This window comes from Colius striatus, chromosome 2 (assembly GCF_028858725.1).
Source record: "Colius striatus isolate bColStr4 chromosome 2, bColStr4.1.hap1, whole genome shotgun sequence".
NCBI lineage: Eukaryota > Metazoa > Chordata > Aves > Coliiformes > Coliidae > Colius > Colius striatus.
Window position 1 is genome coordinate 55,915,363 of NC_084760.1, and position 26,052 is coordinate 55,941,414.

A 26,052-nucleotide genomic window follows, 5' to 3' on the forward strand; every position below is an offset into this window, starting at 1 on the left:
TTTCGACAGAGGTAGCATGGATAGCTTCACCAAAGGTTTTGCTTGACTTACGATAATAGCTTAAGCAGCTGCAAACCTCTGTGCTGCTACACTTTTGTCCTTGTTTCTTACTAGCCCTGTGGCTCAAATTCCTCTCTATATCTTCTTTATATGAAGAAGAGTGTGGCCAACAGGTCAAGGGAGGTTCTGCTCCCCCTCTAATCTGCCCTGGTGAGGCCTCATCTGGAGTCCTGTGTCCAGTTCTGGGCTCCCCAGCTCAAGAGGGACAGAGAACTTCTGGAGAGAATCCAGCGCAGGCCGACCAAGATGATCGAGGGACTGAAGCATCTTCCTTATGAGGAAAGGCTGTGGAAACTGGGGCTGTTTAGTCTAGAGAAGACTGTGAGGGAATCTCATTAATATTTACAAATATCTAAATGATGAGTATCAAGAGGCTGAGGCTTCAATTTTTCTGTTGTATCTAGTGACGGGGCAAGGGGTAGTGGGATGAAGCTGGAACAGGAAAAGTTCCGTTTAAACATAAAGAAAAACTATTTTACTATAAGGAATGAGAGAGCCCGGGCACAGGTTGCCCAGGGAGGATGTGGAGTCTCCTTCTCTGGAGGTTTTCAAAACCCACCTGGATGTGTTCCTGTGTGATCTGATCTAGGTGGATCTGCTTTGGCAGGAGGTTTGGACTAGATGATCTTGCAACCCCTACCATTCTATGATTCTTTGATTCTATGATTCTTTTGAAAACTGGAAAGTTTCAACTAAATTTTTTTCAAATCAAGTTGAAAACCAGTCACTCTTCCTCAAAAGGCAAAAGAACTATAATTGAACATCCCTTTTCCTTAGTGGTATATTGCTTTGCTTCATATGGGTAATAAGGAAAATGTTTTCCTTACATAATAAAATTCTATTTTATAGTGGATATGCTATTACTGTATTGATCAGAGTAAGTAAAACAAGATGAGATTGTTAAAAGAACATTAATAATAGAAATGGATGCCACAAAAAGGCAAAAAATACATATCTGGAAAAGCAGTTTAACATCTGAGAATTGAATCAATCAATGATTTTCATCTCTTAACACAGGGTGTACTTTACACAAAGATATGCAAAATGCTTTGTAGTAAAGTGTAGCCTAGAGAGACAGCGAAAGCCTTTTAGAGAGATCTATAATAGCAATTTGTACACTGAAAAGGGAACATTACCATATGGCAACATAAAAAGATGCTGAATTCAGAAGACATTACCAGTACAGATAGATACATACTTTAGGGATGAATGGAAATGCATAATTAATTTCTAAGACACATATAACAATCACATTGACAACTCAGTTTTCAGGTTGCATCTATGATATTCTGAATTTCTATTCTCTAGCTCATTTTCAATTGTTTAGTTGGAAACTGTTTCCTGAATGTGAATATTGCCTCCAGAAAAAAAAAAAAAATTGCGTTCTTCCTTTTTTTCCAGATTTGTTAATGTATAACAAATGACTTCTAAATGATAAAATAAGCTGTTCTAATTTCAGTATAGCAAAAAATAAAGCTAGCCGTTTTAGCCATCAATGGACATTTTTCTAGATATGCTACACTATCTAATAGTTTACTATAGTCTGAAATATAGTAATGATAAATTGTTATTTACATATATATATATATATAAAATATTGTTATTTTAAACTTTTGAAAACACTTTTAGTGAAGAATTTCAAGTGTAAGAACCTTAATAGACCTCTGGTGCCATTTTAAACATCCTAAAGTATTCTATTTGTCACAGACTACCCTGTGAGGGTGCACTTCTCCCACAATTGCTGTGTCATTTCTACCAGTCCCATGCTACATCTGTGATATTTTGTGGTATCTAAAAAAGCACTAGTTAGCTTTGTTTATTTACTTGAGTCCTGACCAGTATTTATAGTGTGGGGAAAAGTTGTTGCTCAGTGAAAATGAGTTAAAAGTGAAATTTCTTAATGTATATAGGATTTCTTTAAGACAACAGATGAGTGAGACTAAAAGCTATTTAACTAATCATGTGGGAATTTGGGAAAGAAAAATGCCTTCAAAATATTGCCATGAAACCTAGCTGGATCCAGTAACTTACTGCTATTGTTGTTCTGCTCAGGGCCACGCAAGAATTGTGTCTCTGTTGAACTCAGTGACAACATGGGTCAGACAGTCTCTGACTGGGACAAATGTCTAGAGCATGAAGAACTGTTTGTGGGAATCATCACATTTTTTAACAGTTCTTGTATGCTTCATGAGCTATTTGCACTGGTTACTTCTGGACAGCAATAAAGACTTCTGTGCCAGTCACCGGGAGAGCTGGACTTTTGAACTGATCATGTGTAACCATTCTTATGTGTTTAATAGATAAACTGACTCACATTATAAATTGCAAGACTAAATCCTTAAATATTTGTCAGTATATTTTTCCCTACCCAACGTGAATATACAAAATAATTATTTTTAAGCTTATACAGGCCATAATAACAAAACCACTTTCAGATTGTGATTTTCAATTTTGTGCACCAGTTATCTCAGTTCTTTCCAAATTCACAACTGATGCCAGTAATGTCCACCAAAAAAGGAAACTACAAAACCAATCCTCTTGTTCTATGACAAGAAGTTATATTAAAAATATCAAAATATAGAGGAAAAGACATCTGTCAAATAATACCATTTATTTGCACTCTAAAGATTAAACGAACTCTGAAAGAATGAACAAGATTACCCATCATAACCATTGTTCTAAAAAGAAATTAAGTCAACAACATTTTAAGCCTGCAAGAAACAGTTATTAGACTTCTCAATAACTTTTGTGAAAATACTCTGCAGTTTTAGCTTGTTGAGAATATGCATTGTTAAAGATTCCAAAGTTCACTACTTACACTGAAACCCACTTTTTTTTTTTCCCCTGGACAATAACAAATGTTCACTCTTTTCCAATTATTAAAGTTAAATGTTAGTGATAAGACCTGGACTGACAAAAACAAGTGTAATGAGAACAGCACTTTACAGATGTTTTCAACCTTTCTAAAGGATTCTAAAACTGATATTAGTCCTGTTGCATATACAAGCCCATTGTCACTACCTGTACTTTTACTATCTTTGATTTCAATTTACATATCTAGGAAGGTGATCTTTTCTTTCTTTAGGTTTGTAATTATTGTTGAACTTTTCTCTTCTTCCTTCATCACTACATAGTATTCTTACAACTCCCCTCGAATTTTTCTTATAGGAAATTTTATTGTGATCCTATCGAACTTTTTTTTTTGCTACTATATTCCTTTAGAAAGTAAATTTTGTGCTAACCTTTTAGCATTCATAAAATCTGCTAGTAACAAAAGAGTGAAAGCTTGTCCATACATCAAAAAAGGTATGGATTTTTCAAAAATGTTCAAAATTGTTCTCATTCTATTCATGAATACCACAATAACTGGATTAGATCCAAACCAAATACTTAAAAATCATGCATATTTCTTGAGTGAAATTTGAGACAAATTTACTGTATATGTATACGTATATTTACTTTATATGTAAAAAATAAAACCGTTCATCTTCTGGAGACAGTAGTAGTGTACTGCACCATATCACAGAATCACAGAATCTTAAAGGTTGGAAGGGATCTTGAAAGATCATCTAGTCTGACCCCCTGCCAGAGCACACCATCTAGAGTAGGTCATACAGGAGCTCGTCCAGATGAGTCTCTTTCCCCAGAGTATGACATTCAACAACCCATCTGGGCAGCCTGTTCCAGTGCACCATCACTCTCACAGTAAAGAAATTTTTCCTTTTGTTTCTCTGAAATCTCTTGTATTCCTGCTTGTACCCATTGCCCCTTGTCCTATTGTTAGACATCATTGAGAAGATCCTAACTTCATCCTCCTGACACCTGCCTTTAACATATTTGTGAGTATTATTGAGATCACCCCTCAGTCTTCTCTTCTCCAAGCTAAAGAGCCCCAGCTCCCTCAGCCTTTCATCATAACGGAGATGCTCCACTCCATCATCTTAGTGACCCTGTGCAGAACTCTCTCTAGCAGCTCCCTGTCCTTCTCAAACTGAGGGGCCCAGAACTGGACACAATATTCCAGATGCAGTCTCACAAGGGCAGAGTAGACGAGAAGGAGAACCTCTCTTGACCTATTAACCATAGCTCTTCTAATACACCCCAGGATGCCATTGGTCTTCTTGGCCATGAGAGCACATTGCTGGCTTGTGCTCATCCTGCTGTCCACCAGGAACCCCAAGTCCCTTTCCCTGTACTACTCTCTAACATTTCATTCTCCAACCTGTACTAGGCTGTTCAAATGCCACAAGTATAAGAGTCACCTAAAGAAAGATCATTCACAAAGCTATAGATAAGAATACTGTACAGATTGGAAAGGACTTTGATGAAGAAATGGTCATTTAAATGAAAACAGAGAAAACTCTGTAACCTAAAACTTTGATTCTGATTTTGTGGATCTAACTACTAACATTTTGATATGCAAAATGTCTATTAATTACTTTGTATATCTGGTCCAACCCTAACAGGGGTCACTAACTTTTTGATTTCCAATTACACAGGTTATGCAATGTTGAGCATGGTGTTGTCCATAATGTATTTATGGATTAAGATTTCCCAGCAGTGAAGTATCTCTACACTACTCCGAGCCTTGTCAGCTGCACTGGCACATGGTGAGTAGATACCTTTCACCAGTGTACCTGGCATCTCTGCAACAGTGTGCTACATCGTTAGATTCTGCACCCATTGGAAAATTGACAATGCAATCATTAACAGTCTTCTTGAGATATAGATTCTTAATAATGGAGTTGAGGGATGGAATATTTTTCTACACTGCTTATAATTTTTTTAAATCCTAACATGAAGGATCATCTGTAGAAAGATGAATGATCCTCTTCTCCAAGCCTATTAATTCCTTGGATGTCCTATAGAGACTGACAAAATTTGTCATTAAATAGAAGCCTGATCCAGTTCTAATTAACTTCTGAGAAAACTTGATTGTAATCTCAGTGCCAACTGGGGTGATAGATTCTTCAATACAGGCATTTACCTACTGAGAATTTGATGGATACCAAATTCAAATCACATAGGGCTAGTTACATGTCTTGTTATTATCAAGCTGTGCTCAGTTTGGAGAAAAAGCACATTTTAGCTTTGAAAAGCTTTACATCCTGTCATCAATATCTCAAGCCTTCTAGTACATTTTCATTTTGATTTAATAGAAGTTGAACTTAAGTTTTATATTTCAACATAACAACTTTAATGTGTGAAAAGTTAGATGTTAAATCTTACTTCCACTTGCCTGCTTTAAAAATTCAATGATAATGAAGTTTTTTTTTTTTTTTCAGAAGATGCAGAAGTAGTTTGTGTTTTAGGAGTCTGTGTTGACACAGGATAAAATTCTTTCAAAACACTTCACCATTATTTCTCACTAAATACTCTTTCTATATTATTATTTCTAAATATTATTTCTATCCAGACATACACGTAATTCATATTGGTATTAAAAAGAGTCCAATATGCAGGGCAAGGGTATAAATAATATTTCTGTCATCCCATTGGGTTTTTGTGAATATTTGTCAGACTTTCCGGATAACAATGAAACAGTCAAGAATTCTCACAGATCAGCAAATAGTACAGCAAATGTACTGTTTCCAACTTTCTTGAGTAATAAACTAATGACAGACTCTGTTTCACAAATATACAGCTAATCCTTGAAATGGTTGCAAAATATCTGTCCTCTATAATAAGGCAACTGACTAACCTTTTTTCGGGGAAGATTCCACTTCACCTAAACCAAGAACAAAGAACAAACATCACAGAAGAGTTGTTAAAATTATAAAAAAATAACCAACCAAAGACCCACTTTTTTTTTTTTTTTAAGTTGACTCATTTTAACTAAAAACAAAATTAATACACTCTTTATATGTTAAATGGCAAGCACTCTATTCTGAGATTCTGGATTTTTCATAACATATCTCTCATAGAGGTTTCCCTTGCTCTAGAGTAGGTAAATTCAATATGCAGTAGTAACCAAGGAAACATCCAAAACTGTGTTTGCATTTCTGAATATTTACTTGTGACTATAATTTACAATATGCTTGAGTTTATGCATGTTTCCATGTTTTCAGGAAAGGCCTAGCAGTTTAATCTCCAAATTATAAAATGTGTATGGAGGATAGTAAAGTTGTAAATCTAGCAATGCTTCCAGGGAAATCCAAGGCAAAAAATACTCAATCGTTGAGAAATTATAAGTACTTGATTCCTGTTGTGTGTTATTCCACCTCCATGTAGGACACGGAATTCAAAGGAGTTAACCTGAATGATCATTGCAAGTGTGCAGCTTTAACTGCACTCATTACAGGGAGTTCACATGCACGTAGATTTTATGATACAGTGCAGGAAGTTGTCTTCTGATTTTTTTACACTCTTGGTGGATATCGGTGAAATTCTACTTGGGCCAAAGGCTGGTAGGACTGAAGTTTCCAAACGGTGAGCATTCAGATCTTGAATTTTTGTATGTCAGGTATTTTAAGGGCTTTATTACTTGCAATAACACTTATCCACCCAAATACTTGAAAGATTGCAGGTGCTTTGGGAGCTATGAAATAATAAAAATGAACACTCTCCAAAATTTAGCAGGTGCTCCATATTTCACCTTTTGTGTTTCTCAACTATATGACACACTGGCTTTCTGCCAGTTGTAAATCATACCTCAGAATAGGATGCTCAGTTCACAGACTCACATGTAGCAGCCTATCTATTAGTATTCATATATGGTGCTAATATAAATAGCTTGTGCACACATTGAAAAAATAGAGATCAACTAGATCTCAAATTTAAGAACAAATGGGTAGAACTCAGTTTCAGTGCATGTTGCTTTTTAATTACATTCTAGCATAGCCAAATACGTTATAAAATAAACTACTGTGAAATGAAAATGTCGCGCCTACACTTGCAGCTTGTCAAAATGACCAATATGAAGTGACATGATGATCCACTCATACCAGGGAACTACTTTTTTTATTACAGAAGGATACTTATTTCCAAACTTGAAATGCTAGTAATTTACTTTCATTTATCAGATGATGTCAGATGAAGAATGTTACTAAAATGGCAAAACCATAATTTCTAGTAAATGGAATAATTTGCAGTATGCCATCCAGAGCCCCTTAGTTCATAAAAAATGCTATTATTTCTTCCCTTTTAAATTTTTTTCAATATATTGTTGTGTCATCAGTATATCAAATTAAAAAGTTTTAACTTTCTTGATCTATCTTGTATATTTACCAGGATTCTTCAGATTCTTGCTGATTACAAGAAAATAGCTATTGCCATTCTCTGAAGCAATATCCTGATGCATATTTTGATTGTGGCTTTGAAGTCTTGTATAAATTAGTGCTCTTTACTTCAAGATGTACTAATGGTAATATTTAATTCTGACAGCTTTTCTGTAATGGTACATTAAACATGAGATGAAAGCTAACAAAGAGACCAATTTACTGATTGAAATAGCCAGTAGATGGTTTATTAGCAACAATGTTCACTCTTCATATTACGTGACCTTCTTGTCTGTGAGGTTAAAAGCTGAGTAAGTCAACATAATGCATGTAAAACAGCAGTTAGACCAGTTACAGAAGTCTTCACATTACAATTACCTTCATCGTCATCGTCATCATTCCATACGATGTCGGACAATAAAGAAATAAAGCCATAAAGCCAATCAGTAGATTCTTCCCATGTCTCATGAATGATTCGCAGTGGTTCTGTGCTGAGCTTGTTAACAGACCTTCCTGAGTGCAGAGTTTAAAACAAAAGCGATTTGAAAAAAAAAATCCCCAAACTCCTTCAGTAAGTAAAGTTAATCTTCATTTCATACAAGAGTAATTATACTACCTCCTTTAACAGAAGCAAAGATTGTGAATGTTAATTTTTGTTTTTCAAGGACTTGAGGACAGATGTCCTTCTCGTGCAAGATTGGTATAAACTATTCTACTGTACTTGCTGTTTACAATGTGTTTAAAGCCCTAATGGATAATTTGGTCTAATACTGTGCTCCAAGTTCTGTCACTTCTTCTGAGGCTTGGTTAGGCAAAGTATAAATACAGATTTGACTATACCTAATATTCATCCATTTAGATAAATACTTCCTTTCAGCCCATTTTTTTTTTTTCTCTGGCTCAGGTCCTCTGTCTCCTGATGCCTGTTTAGGCTTAACTGCCATCTGTGTCCCACTTCTTGTGTCATATCTCCTCTTAAGCCCCCTCCATTACACAGTGGTGAGGAAATTGCTGTGTCCTGGCTTAAAGATACAGATAGGTCCTGTCATTGTCATTGAGTACACATAAAGGATGGGAAGAAGAAAGTTATGTATATTTGGTCTGAAGTAGACCTGAGTCCTGAATGAAGGTGGATGCAAATCCAGATTGTGACACAGAGAAATCTACTTTCCAGCACATATGCATGTGTATCTGGTTCTTCTCTTACATTTTTTCTAGAATTTCTTTCACATACACTCGTGTAGATTTGCATACTTCACTAGTTTTGGTCTTGCTGCTCCTGTAGGTGAGTAAGCTGCCCTTAAAAAAGGAAACTGTTCAGTTTAACACACCACCTTCTTGAGGACTCTAACCGAAGTGAGACCCCTGCTTCCCACTATATCTACACCCAGGGAGAGGAACTATCAGTGGGAAATACATATATTCCTTTAAAGGCCTTTCCAGTTCTGGTTTCACCACATTTCTCTCTACCCTGTTTATGGTGACATAGAATTTCAGATGAACTTTCTGCTTTCCCTGGCAGATTATTTCTTCTGATCTTTCAGTCCAGCAAACTTATTTTCTTGAGATCTGTACCAAACACTACTTAGAAAGAGGGATAGCTCTCATTTAGTTTATATTAATCTCCATTGCACTTGAAATGGCAGACTGAATGAGTGCCCTATATGTGTGAAAGTTTTCCACAAATGTAGACAATTGAAGACAGATGACAAATATGATTGGATTTGTTGGCCTAGTCTTGTTACTAGGAGTTTCAATAGAAACAGTTTCTCTGTTTACCATATGTTAACCGTGTCTCTGTTTACCACTATCTTTCTGTATGCAAATAATTTATTATGAAGGTAAACACAAATCTCTTCAGAACTACTTCTGACTGCAGTGTTCTGACTCTCAAGCTGAATCTTAGCAATAGTCAGAAGTAGTCTCACATGGACTTGCAGGTTACAAGGACAGGCAAAGTGCAGACTTGAAGCAAGTTCTCTGATGGCAGCAGTATGAACAGATATTTCTAAAAGTGCTGTAGTGAAATATGCAAGTAGCTTTATTTAAAATATGAGTGTATCACTAAAGAATTCATTTTATTCCCAATTAATTAATCTGAAAGAGAAAATACCAAGCTTATTTTCTATTATTTTGCAAATGCTTATTAATAATGTAGAACAAAGACACATTCTAGTTAATTTAAAGATTGTATCACATATATTAAAGATATATGCTACTGAACAATTAGGCATATGAATCAAATTAATCATGTGCCATGATGAAAAGATGTAATTGCACAGAAATATGAATGATCTCTTAATTTAGTGTACTATTGTGTGCTCTATGGTATTAAGAAAGATTGAGTAGTACAACAGAGAATATTTACTTTGCTTATTATGAAGCATTTATTTATATTGACCTCATGCATTGAAGTGTTGAGATTTATTTTTTAAACTGATTTGCCACAACTATGCTTCTCAAGTGTTTACCAGGAGAAGGAATATCTGTATTTAGATTATTAAAAATCAAATATACCACCTGATCCCTCATGTAATTTGCAATTTATTCTACTCTATATGTGCTAAGGAGTCCAAATGGACTTGTAGAATGGATATGGTCAGAGGGGTCTTAGTATAATTGAGGTTATGATTCACAAGCAGGGATGGTTTAACTTTGGACAGGTGCCTTGATTTCCATTCTGGCTATCCACGTACCCTTTACCCACTGATTGCTTAGGGATGGATCAATTGCTTTTACAGCCGTGGGCTTTTATAGCCACAGGGACTACAGTTGTAAACTAAAGAAGAATTGATGTCAATTTATTTTAATATATTGGTCTATCAACTAGCAGTTCAAGAACTGCTTCACAGCTTGCAGAGCTGTCCCCTCAAGCAGGCAAGGAAAACGCTCAGAGAAGAGAAAGATCAAGAGCAGAGGAAATTATTCCAACCACCTCAAGGCAAGCCATCTTTGCTGATGAACCAGAGTTCTCAATGTCATGTTCTGGTCTTTAATACATGTCATCTTCATAGCAAACTATGACAAAGGATTAAAAATTGTGTTTAGAGGCAAAACTCTCCAGTCAGGACTGCACTAACAGGCCCAAGTTGCAAATCCTGTTTAACATAAAAAGTTTAGAAAAAATCAGTTTCACTCTGTGTAGAGGACACTTAAGTGATACATGCAAAATTAAATTTTGTACACTAACAGATACTGTGAGATCCATTTGCTGTCTGATGTGACACAGGCCTGTGAAGTTATCTCATTGTGCATAGATCTTTTGTTTTAACTTCTGTTGTATTTCCTACATTTTAATAAAGTAATGCTAAGAATAAGGATGTGCCTTAAAATGCTTCGGAACACCACACCAGTTAAAGCCGAAGTGAAAATTACTACATCAAATCCATGCTTTTAGCTCTCCCCCAGCTTTGACAGTGGTAAGTTCTTTCCTTAGTAGAAAAATACACACAAGAAAAAAAGGAAATAAAGCAATTCAGAGAATAACAAATAGAGAAAGTGATGCCAGTTGCCTCACACTCATGCAAAGAAAGGTAACCATTTCTAGAGGATTTGTATACCATTGCTTCAAGACTGAAGTAGAGAGAATGCAGATTTCCATGTCAAAGTTTGGGCTTAATATTTTGATGCAATTGAAATTTATTTATTTGTTTACAGATGTCCAGCAAGGATACAGTATAGTGAGTATTCTTCAGAATAATCTTGAATTCAACACATTCAAACTAGATTAGTTGTCCTCTGTACAACTTTTCATTTCTTGGCAGATCTTAGAACACAAATTATTTTAAAATTAAGCTCACAATATACTTCTCTTACTAGAAAATGTTATATAGTGTGCAAGATATAATTTTCAACTAATCTGTAGCTATAAACTGTAATTACTGTATGATATATATCATATCTATCGTGCAGGATGTAGCAGGGGTAGGATCTTGAATTTAAATTATAAAGAGCCTTTATGAAGACAGAGTATTTTTCAGATAGATACAGGCTGTGAACATCTACCTTTTACTAAAATTGTAAACAGGGACTGAGCCAATTGTTCCTCTTAGATAATGTAGTAAAAATAACTAAATATCTGTCAAAGGAAGAAGGGGAGATGATGTGGATGGTTACTCAGTAGGTTAAGCTCAGGGATGAACCATGCAATTAATATTGAAAAATTTTGTTGACAGTATGTAATTTCATTTAATCACAACTTATGTTCAGATCATCCCATTGAGACTAATGTACCTGAAAGCCAGGTGTTAAATCCCTGGTACTTTCTAGACTCCCTCAAAACCCAATGCAGAAAGACATATTGTGATATTCAGAAGGCAAGTTTCTTGCTTTCCTCTAACTTTTTTTTTTAGGATTGTCTGAATAAATTTCCAAAGATGTTCATCCCTTTCCCCTGACTGTGAAGATAACGAAGTCTGAAAAATTAGCATGGACATGATGCTCAATTTTCATATGACTTGAGATATGTGGCATGTATCCTGTTAGTGGTATTACTTCATATTTGTATCTTTCTTGTCATTGTACACTTAGCTAAGCACTTAGATTTGTAACTTTACATTCATAATTAATTCCAGGTCAATATAACTATTCACCTCAATAAATCATTTACATTCCAAAACAGCACTGGTACCAAAACCAATGCTTTACTATAACATTTTGTTTTGTCATTGTCTTTTATTACTTGGTACAGTATAAGAGATATTTATCAGTTCAGCAAAAGTGCCGCTATAGTCATGCTAGTGCTATTACTGCTTTGAGAATAATAAATTTCCTTTTTTTTTTAGCATAAAATCTGTTGAGTAGGCAAACAAAATTTGATTGGACAGTGCTTGATGCCTGTTGTAGATATCTGCAAGAAAATTTGTAAGTTTGTATTTTCTTTACTAAGCATATTAAAATTTGGTTAAAACAATTCTTTAAGAAATAATTTTATATGTGTTGTAAATATTAAATACCTCTGAAAACTACCTCTGTATTTCAAAATTGCCTTTCATGATCACTACATCAAAATTCGACTGATAAAATTCTTTGTAGCTCTACAGCATTGTTGGTAGTGAAACAGTAATTTCAAATAGTGAGAATAAAAATTCTGACTAACTAATTTCTTCAGTTTTGAATTCTCCTTGGCTCACAGTTTTAGCTCCAAATGTTTTGAAATTAGAATTTGAACCTTTAATAGCAATTTGAACTCATACTTAACAAAGATCTTTGAAATCAACCAACGACAAACTTCTAAAGACCTTCAATCAATGTTAGGTATGTTCTTGGGACAGAAGATAATTTTCATAAAGTGATGAAGTCATTTCAACTTCAGTAAAATTTTGGTATTTTGCATATAGAAGAAGCCTGTTTTTCATCAGGACAGATTATGAGGCCTTTAACAGTGGCTTTTGGAAATACGATTAATCACATGGTATAATTTTTTGTAGTGCCTCAAACAAATTTGGTTATTTTTCATGATCTGTGCCATTTATTCCTGTGAAATGCACAACAAAAAGTGTCTAATTGATTTATCTGTCCAAATTACTTCAGTCTTTATTACAATCTTAATAATTCTACCAGCAATGTAGTCTCCTAACAATCTTTTTTGCTTGTCAAATTGTTAAACATATACTCAGAGTTCAATCTATTTTAAAATTGTTATTTTTTTTATTTTTAATGAACTGCAGTGAATTACTTAATAATTGTTGGATTTTCATCAATTACATATTTTGACTCCATTAAGTTGAATACAATTAAATTACAAATGATGGTAATTATCTGCTATAAAGATTGATCTATGAGTTATAATCTAATTCATGGATGCTGACAAGGTACAGCTGATGAAGATAGAGAATTTCTGTCATGTTTAATAAAATACGAAAGTCTAACACTAGTTTGTGGTAATAAAACACATCCTAGTTTTAGTAAAATCCTATCTTATTAATATGGAGACAATTACATATAAACTTGAAAGTTAATATATTTTCAAGGTTTACTGTTAGTAATAGTAGTTTTCTTCTACTTTGAAGTCTTCTTAAGAGTATCATCTATCATAGAAAACTCAATGCACGCATAAGGTCTTCCATTATTAATATTCCAGTTCATTGGCACAGCTGTCTTTAAGTCTTACCTTCCTATTTCATAGACTAATATTTTGTGATGCTTACAGCACTAAGCTTCAGGGCAATCTCTAGTGGTTATCACTGAATGCAAGTATAAAAAATATAGTTTAATTTTGAAGTATATTGAATGGTAAGTGTGAAAAAAATGCCAAAGAAAAATCAGACTGAATATTACCCAGTAATTTCCATTTTATAGATAAATATGGAGACTTCAATCTGTAGTATAAATCTTCTCTGTTTCTAACATTAGTCTTAGATAATTGTATTGATGTCAAGTCCTCAGAGGAAATCTCACTTGAAAGTAGACCAAGGCATTTTATCCCAAATGAGATTAAAGTAATTATAACTAGAATCTACTTGTCAAAATTTAGAAAAAACTTCACAAAGTGTCACAAAGTATCAAGAATTTTCCAATATTTTTGATATAGCCCTACATGTGAACAGGAATGTAGCTTTATGATGGGCTTTACATGTAATTTATAGTACTTTATTTGATGCCAGCTGAAAGGTTTCTGACTTGATAGATCAGACCCTAATTAGACGGTGTTTTCTGAAACAATCAGACATATTATCAGAAAAAGTTTGAAGCTTTATTTTATTCTCATTCTAAGGATTCAATTTTCTTGCTGAAAAACACAGATTTCAACTTGTGTTTAAAATGGCAGTGCAGTTAAATAAGTGTACAATGGCATTTTTAAAGGGCATTTAAAAGGAGGACTATCTCTCAGTTTGCCACCATTTCCTGGGAATCTCCTGACTGAGGGCATCTCTTAGCTTAGAACTGTTCCAAGCATGATGCAAAATTGATGACGAGGCAGTTGCAATGAACTTAGCAGTCTCAGCCAGCCAGGGCTGGGGTTAGCAGAGAAGCAGTGCTGCTGCGTCTTGGTGCTCTACTTGTGCCCATGCTTTGTTATTGCCGTCCAGCAGACCGCACACGCATGTTCAGAACACTGCAAGCAGAACATCTTTACCAGGTGCTAAACAAGGATCATCACAATGTTGTGAATAGGTGGCTATAGCGGATGGCAACAGGATGAACCCCAGAAAGGCCAATAAAAAAAAAAAAAGGAACACCATTAGCAATAACGAACATCCTCAGCTGTTGCTTGACTAAAGGAAGCAGTTAGGGAGTAAAGTGAGGAGTTACCTAATCTCTGTGGGATTGTTGTTATGAAACTGAAGTTGGAGTTCATTAAAAAGAAAAACAGTATACTGTAGGTGTGAGATAACACAGTACAAGTCAGAGCAATGTAAAAACACGGTTAAATAAGGCAGAGGTATTTTCTCAAGTTACAATCACATTCAATTGCTGAAAAGAATATATTACATATAGTTGATTCTTGTCGAATTATCTTAATTTCTTCAACAGTAAATAACTAAAGAATTACATTATTGCAACTGTTACTGAAATGAATTACCAATTTTCTTCTTTTGTTTCGAATTAGAAATTTCACAGACGTCATTATGGGCCAGAAATTTGATTAGCATTTTGTATCCCATGAAGTGCACTTAAGCGTGCAAGACTTATTTATTGTTTTATATCCTTTCTTATTCATTAAGTCAGTTTCAGAAATGTCATATTTTGAATTTCATGACTTCATGAAGTTTGATCTATCACAATTCATCATTTTCTATATGCCAGACCATTTGGGATGAACACTACTTGCAGCACTGCATTACTCCATAGATGCCACTCTTTCCAGTACAAACTCATTTTCTAGGAGTTATTCCTCAGCTGTGACATTTACTGCAGAGTAAAACATGAGAAATAAGATGTCATCTGGGCAACTCTTCTTTAAACTGGAATTGGGTTTAAATCCTTTTAGTTGTTGTTATCATTATGAAAGACTATGAAAATAAAATTTATTCTGTAGGATTTCAGTACATTGGTGGAAGTCCCATATAATTCAATCAATGATTTCATTGGGAACTTTAAAAAGGATAAACTACTTGTATTTTGAGTTGAAATCTGCAAATCCAGTAAAAATTGTATTTCAAAGGACTATAACACTGTTTTGGTAAATCCAAAGGTAAGTGCAGTGAGGGCCAACACCTTTTTTTATATCTCACTCCTTTATTCTAAAGGCAATTTCTCTAGGAGTTTGTATGTATGGAAAAGCTTTTATGAATTATTTCAGTTTAGTGAGACAATGAAACACCTCTTGCACTAAGTACCAAAATTGTTCTGTTAAGCTTGCTAGTGCTTTAAACTAAGTTAGAAGTTTATTCTTGTTCCTCAATGAGTGCAAAGGTATTATGACTTTTAATACTGGTGGATATAAAGTTATACAATGCAAAAAATATAAGTACACTCGTCTTTTTGCAGTTCTTGAAAACTTCCAGTTAACACAAGTCCAACAGAACCACTACAGTGTGATGACATTCCACAATGTATATATTCCTAGCAATAATTATCTCTCACATAAAAAAAAAAAGGGGAAACAATCCCAGTAAAATGGCTGTATCTTACTAGCTTCCACTTATCTTAATGAAACAAACACTCTGTACTGAACAGGTTTTCCACCTTACAGTTTTATCATGCAGGAGACTGGGAAAAAAAATGTTCAGGTGTCAATTTAAAAGTACAAGTTGTTTGGAGTCTTTTACCTTTATGTGTATTTTTTCTCTGAAATACAGATATATGGTTCCTAATTTTTTGTTTGTTTGATCATTTTCCCCTAGTAAAGAATATTAACAGGTATATCATTGGACTAGATGATCTCCAAAGGTCCCTTCCAACCCTACTGTTCTATGGTTCTATGACCATCCTGACTACCCAGCCTGGCCAAAAGCTTTTTGTGGCTACAAGTTATTAATAGAAGTGACCACAAGCTAAGGCAGGGAAACAATGACTTCAGACTGTATTAGTCAGAAACCGATGCAGAAGATCCCACAATAATTTGGCCAGATTTTTGGTATTAACTTAGGTAAAAAATTAAGAAAAATATTAAAGAAGACATTTGATTAGAACCACTACTGATTCTCATGGAGCTGGGAACTCTATGCCTCCATGCTGTTAGCTCCTCATTCCTGTCATTGGCAGGTATTATCTCGATAGATATCTACCTTTGCTGCAGGTCTCTAAAAAGCCTGTTTATGGCTGTGAAAAATGTATTATCCACAAAAAAGAGCCTGCTCTTTTTCTTTTATGAAAGCAGTCACGACAAAATGGCAAGGTCATCACACTCTTGTGTGTGTTCTGTATCTCCACTTAGATTATTTGGTGGGTTTCTGGGTTTCATATATTTGGTGAGGTTTCATTAGGTTTGATTTAATCTGGATTTTAGGTGACTGACTAAATCACTATCAATTTGCTCTGAATATTGAACACTCTAGATTTGACATTAAGGTGTTGTTAATTAGATGTAATTGGTCACAGAGATGGTGGGGAATTCTGATCATTTTATTAGCCCATTAGCAAATGTGAATTCCTAAGCAATCAATCTTTGGGAGCAAAATAATCATAAATTATTTAGTTACATTTACCAATTAAAATATATAATCCAGTTATGTGGATAAGAAATGTGTGAAATATATTCCTGATTATGAAGCCAATGAAGAAGATATATTTTCTAACACAAAGAATGGTGCTAAAACTTACAAGATACACATCAAGCAAAAATTAATATTTTTCTGCATTTCTGAAAATACTGAGAATATATAAGATATTTTCCAATTCTGTATGCTATTTATTACATATTCATGCACACTATGTACTGCATGAAATTTGTAGTTTCTTATCTCAGGATTTTGTAATGCATGTCACCATATTGCATTAGAAATATTTCAATCGTGTTTATAGTTGTACAATACAGTATGATAGGAATGCAAGGTTTCATTTCTTTCCTCGAAAGAGTGAATATAACACACTAAAGAGAAACACTGCAAAATTTAATTTCCTTCTTCTGAGTAGATGGAGCTGGAGTGAATCTTTCAGCCCTGATCTATTTCTTGTCTCATACTTTCCTCAAAATCCACTGCCAAAGCTGATTTGTAGATCCCATCTATGTTCTAACCTCTGAAAAAACTGACACTTAGCCACCATGGAAGCATATGTAACCCAACAGGGTCCTCCCATAAATTTAATATCATCAAAAGCCTTTTCTGAATACTACAGAGTACTATAGAATTTACAGTAATCATGTCCTGGACATATAAAAATACACCTTTCTATGAGTGGAGTCATAATTAACATAATCTAAATCCAGCTACCTCAGTCTCCCTCAGTTCTAAGATCTCCTTTTCAAACACTGAATAGAGAAGACTCACAAAATAAAGTAATTTAATATACCTACTTTAGGATGAAACCAGACAAATTTTAATATAGTTGCTTCTGGGAGAAATTCAAGCTTATATAAATTATCAAAATTACCAGACTTGATATCTTAGTTCTAAAAGAGCATGAAAGCATAGTAATCAAGAAGCAAAATCTATGTTTTGGCATTAATTATAGAAACAACATGCATGTACTAACACTATGTCTTTTTGCAATTATTTAACATTAAGATAAGAACAGCAAAATTGTTAATTGTTGAAATAAGAAAACAAGGCTTGAATTCAAGTTTAAAATACTTCCTACTCTGCTAATGTGTTGTGTTTCTACTGAACTCCATGAGTCTCTGTAATCTAGGTAATGCACAATTCAGGGCTTTACATTCCCTTTGTTGGACAGAGACTTGTAGTTTTGGAGTATAATCAGGAGGAACTAATTAATGTATTTTCCTGAGAAGCACAGTTCCCAGACTGGTTCACTATGTCAACCCACTCTTGTTTTCTGCTGCAGTCAGTCCTGTACAGTGTACAGTTACTACTAGTGGCTCTGCTATGGAAACAGTAATTTCTGGCACAGAAACATAGTGGAAGTCTCCAGTGAGAGCCCCTTCATCAGAGTCCTGTAATCTCTGTAACTGCCCTTCAAAAAGCTACAGGCTGCTCCTAGGTTATCTGTTACTTTCCTCTTCTCTAGATTAACTGAGTTCAGCTCTCTCAGTTTGCCTCATTTGCTATGTATATTTTCTAAACTTGAACTTCATAGAACTTCATGTAAAGAAATGTAAAAGAAATTGGATGCACTGACTTGTGAAAGACAGATGTTATTTAAGGAAAAATCCACTGAATATTCTGTGTTTTAGAGATTAAAATATATTGAATATAATTTGTTTGGCATCTTTAATTTACATTTGAAAACTAAGAAATTAATTTTAATCATACTTGCAAAGCTAAAATTACAGTCCTGAGAATAAGTATTCGCTTTTTTAAATGCAGGTGTGGTTATTCAAAGAATGGTGTCAAACCCAAGAGAAAATATTGCTGGCTTTTAGATTTGAGGAGTCACTTAAAAAGATGTTCCAAACTCTACTTTTTGTATGAAAAAATGTCATTAACTCCACTGGAGGCAAAGAGCTAGGCAATCAGAGCATGAAAATCATTCTAGTACCAACAAGGCCATCTGATCCTATGTGAAATATTCAGGTATATCCATGGAATCATTATAAATCAGTGGGTTTAACCTGGAAAAATCAGATTGAGAAGGAGCTCAGGATCTGAAACCCAAAGGTATGATAAGAGCTATGTCGCCATTGTTACAATTACCTAAATATAGAAAACAGTCTAATAAATCATGGTCTGAATGGGCACAACAGTTTTTTCTGTTATCATTTCACTGCTGAGACCGCACTTAAATGCTTGTTTTATTAATCACTTAGAAACAGCAATATCTTTGTGAAGAAAAAACCCTAACTCATTTAGAGATCTTCACCAAATATAAACTCATCCTGCAGATTAAATTTGACGTAATTTTATTTCTACAACCTGCTCTGAAAATGTCAGTTTCCATCAACTTTGTGGGATTTAAGGTCATTTAACCAATGCAACATGAACATCAGATTTCCATCTGCTTAGAAAGTTTGGTTCAGTCTCCAACACAAGTACAGATTCTCCTTGCTTAGTATTACAAGCATGTGTGAGCTGATAGCCAGTTCAGGAATTGTTTAGCTTAAGAGTTTAGTGTGAGTTATGCCCTGATTCTTGACCGCTCATTGAAAACATAAGAACTTGATTGTTTCTTTGATAGTGAAAATGGGAAATTAAAAGCAGAATATGGTGGTTTCTCTCTCTTGGTTTATATCTATGTTGTAGCATTAAAGTTTGGCGTCCAAATTAAAAACTGATGCCTGTTTTGAGAAAATGGTTCAAAAATAATTTTATGTTTTTCCATGACTCAAGGGACTTCCTTAAGAAAATGAAGGCAGATGAAAAGCAAAAAAAAATTAAGAGGGGTTTGTGGTAGGCTTTCTCCACATTTCAAGCTTCTGCATCATCCATTGATCCAGGATTGGCCAATTTCTTTCAAGATCTGTCTATGTCTCAAAAGCTTTTTAAGTACATCTTGAGGTTAATATTGATATATAGCAGTACAAAAATATATGGATTTATCAGTAAACTAATAAAGTCCAGGAAATTAACTTCAAAACATCCACTCAATTTGTTTTGCATTAAAAGGCTGAAGTCTGAATTTCAATTCCTAGTTAATTATTGTGACAGATGTGGTTACTTTAGAGTTGTAGTTCTTATTTAAGAAAGAAGACCCTAATCATTTGTTTTCTGTTTCACATACATATTATTCAGTTGTTACAGGCTGTTTACCTCTTAAGTTTTACTAAGTTACTTGTCGAATGTTATGTATCTTTTACAAACCTTTACAAACATAGGTAGTAAGTTGGTTTTATTTTTCTTTATATACTATTGCCAGATGCAAGGCATAAAAATCATGAAGCAGTGAGGTAATTTGTGTTCTGTGTTCTTTCCTTCCTACTCCCCAATCATAATCAAATACAATCACAGGCCTTATAACATCCACTTAATTTTAATCTTCACCCTCAATAGCCATTATGAACCCCAAAACTTCATTGTGTTCGGTCAGTTTGCCAGGTCTTAAACTACACTGGAACTAACACCTCACTGAAGACAGGGTGAGACTTGGGTAATATTAAGAATCTGGTCCTCTATGCTTGTGATTTTTTAAATATGAATTTAGGGTTAGCATGTTTAGAAATGATCCTTTGCATTTTTCATGTCATTGAATTGTGTAAACAGATGGCAGAATACTCAAGGCAACTATGAAATTTTTTTTAAAATACATTTTAAAAATGTGAATTAAAAATTTATTGTAGTATTCTTGAAATGGTTTTATATAGAAATTGCAAAACAAAAATCTGACCATAAATGCTAATGTACATAGAATATTACTGTCAACAGACACTTTTCCCAGGATGAGGATGAGCTGCAAAATGGAGAGATTTAAATTATAAATATGTATGAAATGTAAGCTAATATGTTCTGACATTTTTCACGGTATGTCCTCTCTTGGTAAACTCAGCAGTCACTGTGCTGTCTCCAAGAAGGTGAGAGACATGCATATTTACGTAATCCACACTCCTTAATAAATTTTTAAATTTTAATATAGAAAATGTCAAAGAGAATATGCTGAATTTTACCTGCAAAGTCTTTGTAATCCACCAAGTCAAACATTACAATAGCTACTGCTGACCAGGTAACAATCAGAGCAACAACAAGAAGCCATGCTGCTGGTGAGCTGAATGTTGTCACGAGGTCTTCCATAACAGATTTCTTGCCCACTTTCATGGATGATGAGGGAACAGATCCGTTCTTACCATCTATTATTGTTGTGGTTGTAGACATATGTCCTAGAAAAATAGTCAAAGCAGAGGAAATAGAATGTAATACTTGGAGTATAAATATCAAGAATATGAATGTTGTTTGAAGTCACTCTGTAATCAGAGTATTTTAAAGAAATGTAAATATTACATTATTAAAGATATGCTCTTGTGATTTCTGGAAGAAATTTTCCTGAACTGTTACCACTTTTAGTGAAATTAACTTGGGAGCAAAAATGGTGAAATAGCTATGACCAGCCTTTCTGGTTATGATATTTTTTAGTCTGCCACAAGTAGCTAGAGACTTAGGAGAGTAATTGACAAAAGCATTAAATAATATAACTCTCAAAAGGACTGTCTTGTTACAGGCTGAAGGCTAGATTCTCAGGTGATGTGGTTAAGTGTACTTCCAGTGACTTTAATGGAACCAATGCATTTATACTACTTGAGGTTTGGCTGGAATTCTGCTGTCAAGGACACATACCAATAGCAGTAGGAACATACCTATTCCATTTGATCTAACAGAAACACAAAGGATTTACACATCCAGTATCCTTAAAAGTTGCAAAGAACCTTGTAGCTGATCCTTAAATAAATTTGTTTGTTGTGTTTTTCATTTAATCATATAACCTTCTAAGAAACAAGAATTATAGTGCCAAAGCATACTTAATTCCAGAAAGTATAGGTTTGGTACTAGAAAGCTGGTAGGGAGATGAGTACGTACATTAGCTAAGTAAACAATTGAAACATATTAACTGTTTAATGGACAGTTAACAGCAGTGACTTAATCTACTTCTTCCTCGTGTATTAAGAAATGTTAATTCTGGACACAAAACTATAGTAATTGAAAGTTGACCATATCTGAAGGTTCTTAAGTTACTCTTATTTACAAAACACACTGACAACCTAAACAATCTTGACTGATATCTGTTTTCCAGTATATATAATAATAATAGCAAAAATATTCCTAGCTCCATGGTAAAAAAACATAGAAGAGTATAGTATCTCCACTTAGCTTGAACCTTAGTATCTGTATCCTACTGTTAAGATATTCAAAGATGTGTTACATGTGTTCTTGGTCTGGTTGATTATACCACCTCTCCAAATTAATGTTAGTGGTTTCAGAGATCCTTGTCCATACATAGATCTCAAATTTGAACTAGACAATGCCTGGTTTGCTTATACCCTTTTTTCTCACTTTGAGATCACCTATCTTCTGTCACAGCTGATACAATCTATAAAGCTGATAATTTTCTAAGATGACAGATGTAAAGAAAGTGACAGAGCTGACCTATACAAAGATATACAGATTTAGTTTAACTTCTCAAATAGAAAATAGCGTACAGGCATTTGGAAACTTACCACTAGAGCCAAGGTACAAGGCTGTTGAAGTCTTTCAGATATTTTCCATCATAATATGTATGTAGCCTCTATTTAAGAACCACTATATTGATATTAAAGAAATAAATTAAACCAAAAGTAATAGATCTTTGATATTACCTACAGAAACATATATTTATCCCTGTGATGGGTTTGTGTGGAGCTACTATTTGCATCAAATTTGCTTGGTAACAGGGGGAGGGCTCTGCAGTACTGGTCCCAGAAAGCAATTCTCGAAAATTCCCCTGTCTCTGAGGTAGACGCACCTCCACACATGGAAAGCACTGGCAGGAGTAATAACTGCCAGTAGCTCTGACAGGACCTCATGCCAGAGACTGTGTGTTAGAGAGGGTGAGCAATTTGGACCACAACTGTCAGGAAACAGAGTGGAGCTGTAGCCCTCAGGACAAATGCACATGCAGAGTATGCAGGAGTGCCCAGTATGTGAGGGACCCTGCGTTAGAGCAGGAGAAGACCAGTGAGAAGTCCTTCTCCTTAGAAGTGAGATAAGCAGCAGGAGCTGTCAGGAAAGGACTGACTACATCCCTCATTCACTGTCCCCCACTATACTGTCAGGAGATGAAGACATTGGGGTCAGGGCTCTGAGCCCAGGAAGAGTGGAGGGGTAGGGGGAACAGGTTCTTAAAGGGCTGGTTGCACTGTTCAGCATTCACCCTATTCTGTATTGTTTTCAGTTGGATGTTTCTGTTCATTATGTTTTGGTTGGTGATATTAAATTTTCATTTCCTTCCTCAAGCTAAGGTTGGGACTTGCAAAAGCCCTTGGTACTTATAACTGATCATGGTCTGTTGTTCCTAGATAGGACTAAACCGTGACAGTGCCTATAAAAGTAAATAAATAAAAATATGGCATAACAAGTCTTCCAATCCTTATGCTAACAAATACTTGGTTTGTTTCTTTTTCTGTAGAAAGTGAGAACAATATTCTAAAATGATACTGAAATGACCTTTCTGTTCTCATATATATGTGTAGAACTGGGATAGACAATTTTGGTATCAGAGCTAGGACTCTTAATCTGTCATATTCACATTCAAATTAACATCCTGAACTATTCTACATTTGTTTATTATGTAGTGCATTGCATTTGCGTGTACTTCCCTTAACTCTGTCTTTTAAGCTTGCTTCTGCACAAGCATCCTGACATTGATTACTGCCTTACTTCAAGCCCTTGATGGCTGCTTTGTTACACAGCAATGTTGTATAAGCAGAACAAGATTCACATATTACAAGCTTTTTGTTACTTATTTGAAATTTAATCTTTTTCATATTATGTTTATTCTACTTCTGAATACTGTCTACCTACTAGTATAGAATTTGTGCACTTTTTTTGATATACTGAACCCATCATTTCTCCAAATATAAATTTTAGATCAAGTAAAAGGAAAAATCTGCCAAGTGACAACTAGCAATAAAGATCAGTTTCCTAAACTTAAATGTAAAATCAATAGCATTTTGTTATCCTACTGCATATAAAATGCAAGTAATTTTTTCGTGCAACAGGTCATAAATGACACATCATGCATTTTTTCCCTTTGGGGATATCAGTCAGAGTTTATGATGTGTAAGACAGAATAGAAAGGTACTATCTCATCTTGACAAATCTGATTAGTATCACAGTATGTCTCCAAGGACATAGTAATGACAGATATTTGCACAGTTATAATGCAGGCAATTAAAAATCTTTGTGTGTATAAAGATATAGACTTATACATATAATTACCATTCAAATATTCATTCCTCTAGGTCTATGCAAAAAAAATTTTCTTCCTTTTTAGTACACCTAACTTTTAAAATTCATACCTTCTTAAAATTAATGTGCTTTTTTTGGCGAAGAAAATTGTTTCCACTTTTTATCAATCTGAGCAACTGAGGCAATGTAGCCTCTATTTGAGCACCACTATATTGATATTAAAGAAATAAATGAAGACAGGATTAGGATACTATGAGCCTTCCTTGGTGAAGAAAATTGTTTGCCAAAATTTATCAATCTGAACAATACCACAGACACAAAGCTCAAGTAAGCTCGTTGCATGCATTTGATTGCTGATGTAGCCAAGTCAGATTTCCCCTTAAAAATTCAGAATACTATACAATAAGATCATCACCATTACATTCACTGAAGTGGGAGGGAACAGCTATTGACTCAAATTTGACTGCAGTCAAGCTCAGATAAATCCATTTATACTGCTAGAGGTTCCTGATGCAGATGCTTGCAGTATGATCCAGGTGCCTAAGAAAGGTCTCCAATGTTGTTATAGATACTTTATGACACCAGAGATATCCTCAAAGGACCAAGAGCCGTCATCTACAGAATAGCAAGTTCTGAACCACCTGGAAAAACCCAGACAGGATGACCTAAACCACTGAAAATAGAAATCAGAAATTTATGTTTCTAGATACTGATATAAACAAAATTGTCTGGAGGAGTTTATCTGAGGACTACTGAGGAAGACATTGTGTGCTACTACTTCATCTCATTTGGGGTAGACTGTATACTAATGCCATCATTATTTCATTACTCCACAAAGAGGCAGTAACAGAAAGGTTATTGTCCTCCCCCAACCAATCATTCTGTTATTGCAGTGCCCATGTTACTATCCTGGTGCTTTTCTGTGCCTGCTCCTTGTTTTGCAGTAGCCAGGTCTTGCGTGCATTTTGATCCCTCTTGTATCAGTGCTAATCTCCTTACCAAACCTGCAGTGATGCTATTTTAGACAGCTAGACCACTAGAGAAAGAGATGATCTACACATGGGCAATGTTTCCATCAGTTCAGCCAGCAACAGTTCTCCTATTTCCCAGAAAAGTGCTGTTCAGTGAATTTAAGCAGAGCTCCTGCCCAAGATGTCAGTGGGACTTCATGTGCTCAATGGGGGAGTGACAGAGAAAGGCATTTCTGTTGCTTTGATATCACCTGATGGTGCCTATTGAGTTTTACTTTGACAATTGACAGGGCTCATTCAGCAACAGGCTAAAATCAGGTTCCTGAACTTCTCCAGACATCCTTGCCACCTACATAATACACATTTTCTTTTCCAAAACAAATTTGTGTGTGTTACAGCCAACCAGAATGCAAGTCATTTTCCTTTAAATGAACACCACAGTGTCTCAGGAGATTCATGAGCAGATCAGTTGTCCATGCTTTGAGGGAGGCAACATCTGTCACAGGAGTGGAGGGGGCAGTTGAAGGTTGTTATAATTTCAGCTATTCAATATTAATCCACCACCACATGTCTGCTAGAGCCTGCTGGCACTTTGGGTTGTGATTGCTATTGATTTTCAATGAGGATGGAAACTTTAAAAAGTTATATATACATTTCTATTAAAAGATTACTTCTGAGGATACATTCCTCTGACTCCACATCAAAAACTCTCGTGCTCACAGAACCACCCCATCAGGTCACAAGTGTCATATTTACATGAACAGAATGATTTTTTAATTTCCAAACACATAAAACTCTCAGATTCCTACTATGCCTCTATTTTCAAAGTTGGTGCTTAGGGTACAATCTGAAGATCCATAAGATCTTCTAAGTATAAATAACCCTTGACAATTGGTGACAACTTGAAAGAGAACACCGTGTGACTTTTAG

At 34.8% G+C, this 26,052-nt stretch overlaps 1 protein-coding gene across 1 annotated transcript in view; it reads right to left on the reverse strand.

Annotated features, from left to right (window-relative positions):
- Window positions 1-26,052, reverse strand: part of TRDN (triadin) — a 231,466-nt gene that overhangs the window by 174,007 nt on the left and 31,407 nt on the right. Inside the window, 4 exon segments of the mRNA XM_061989612.1 lie at window positions 5,762-5,788; window positions 7,656-7,790; window positions 14,356-14,397; window positions 20,881-21,101. Coding sequence (XP_061845596.1) covers window positions 5,762-5,788; window positions 7,656-7,790; window positions 14,356-14,397; window positions 20,881-21,101 — 425 coding nt within the window.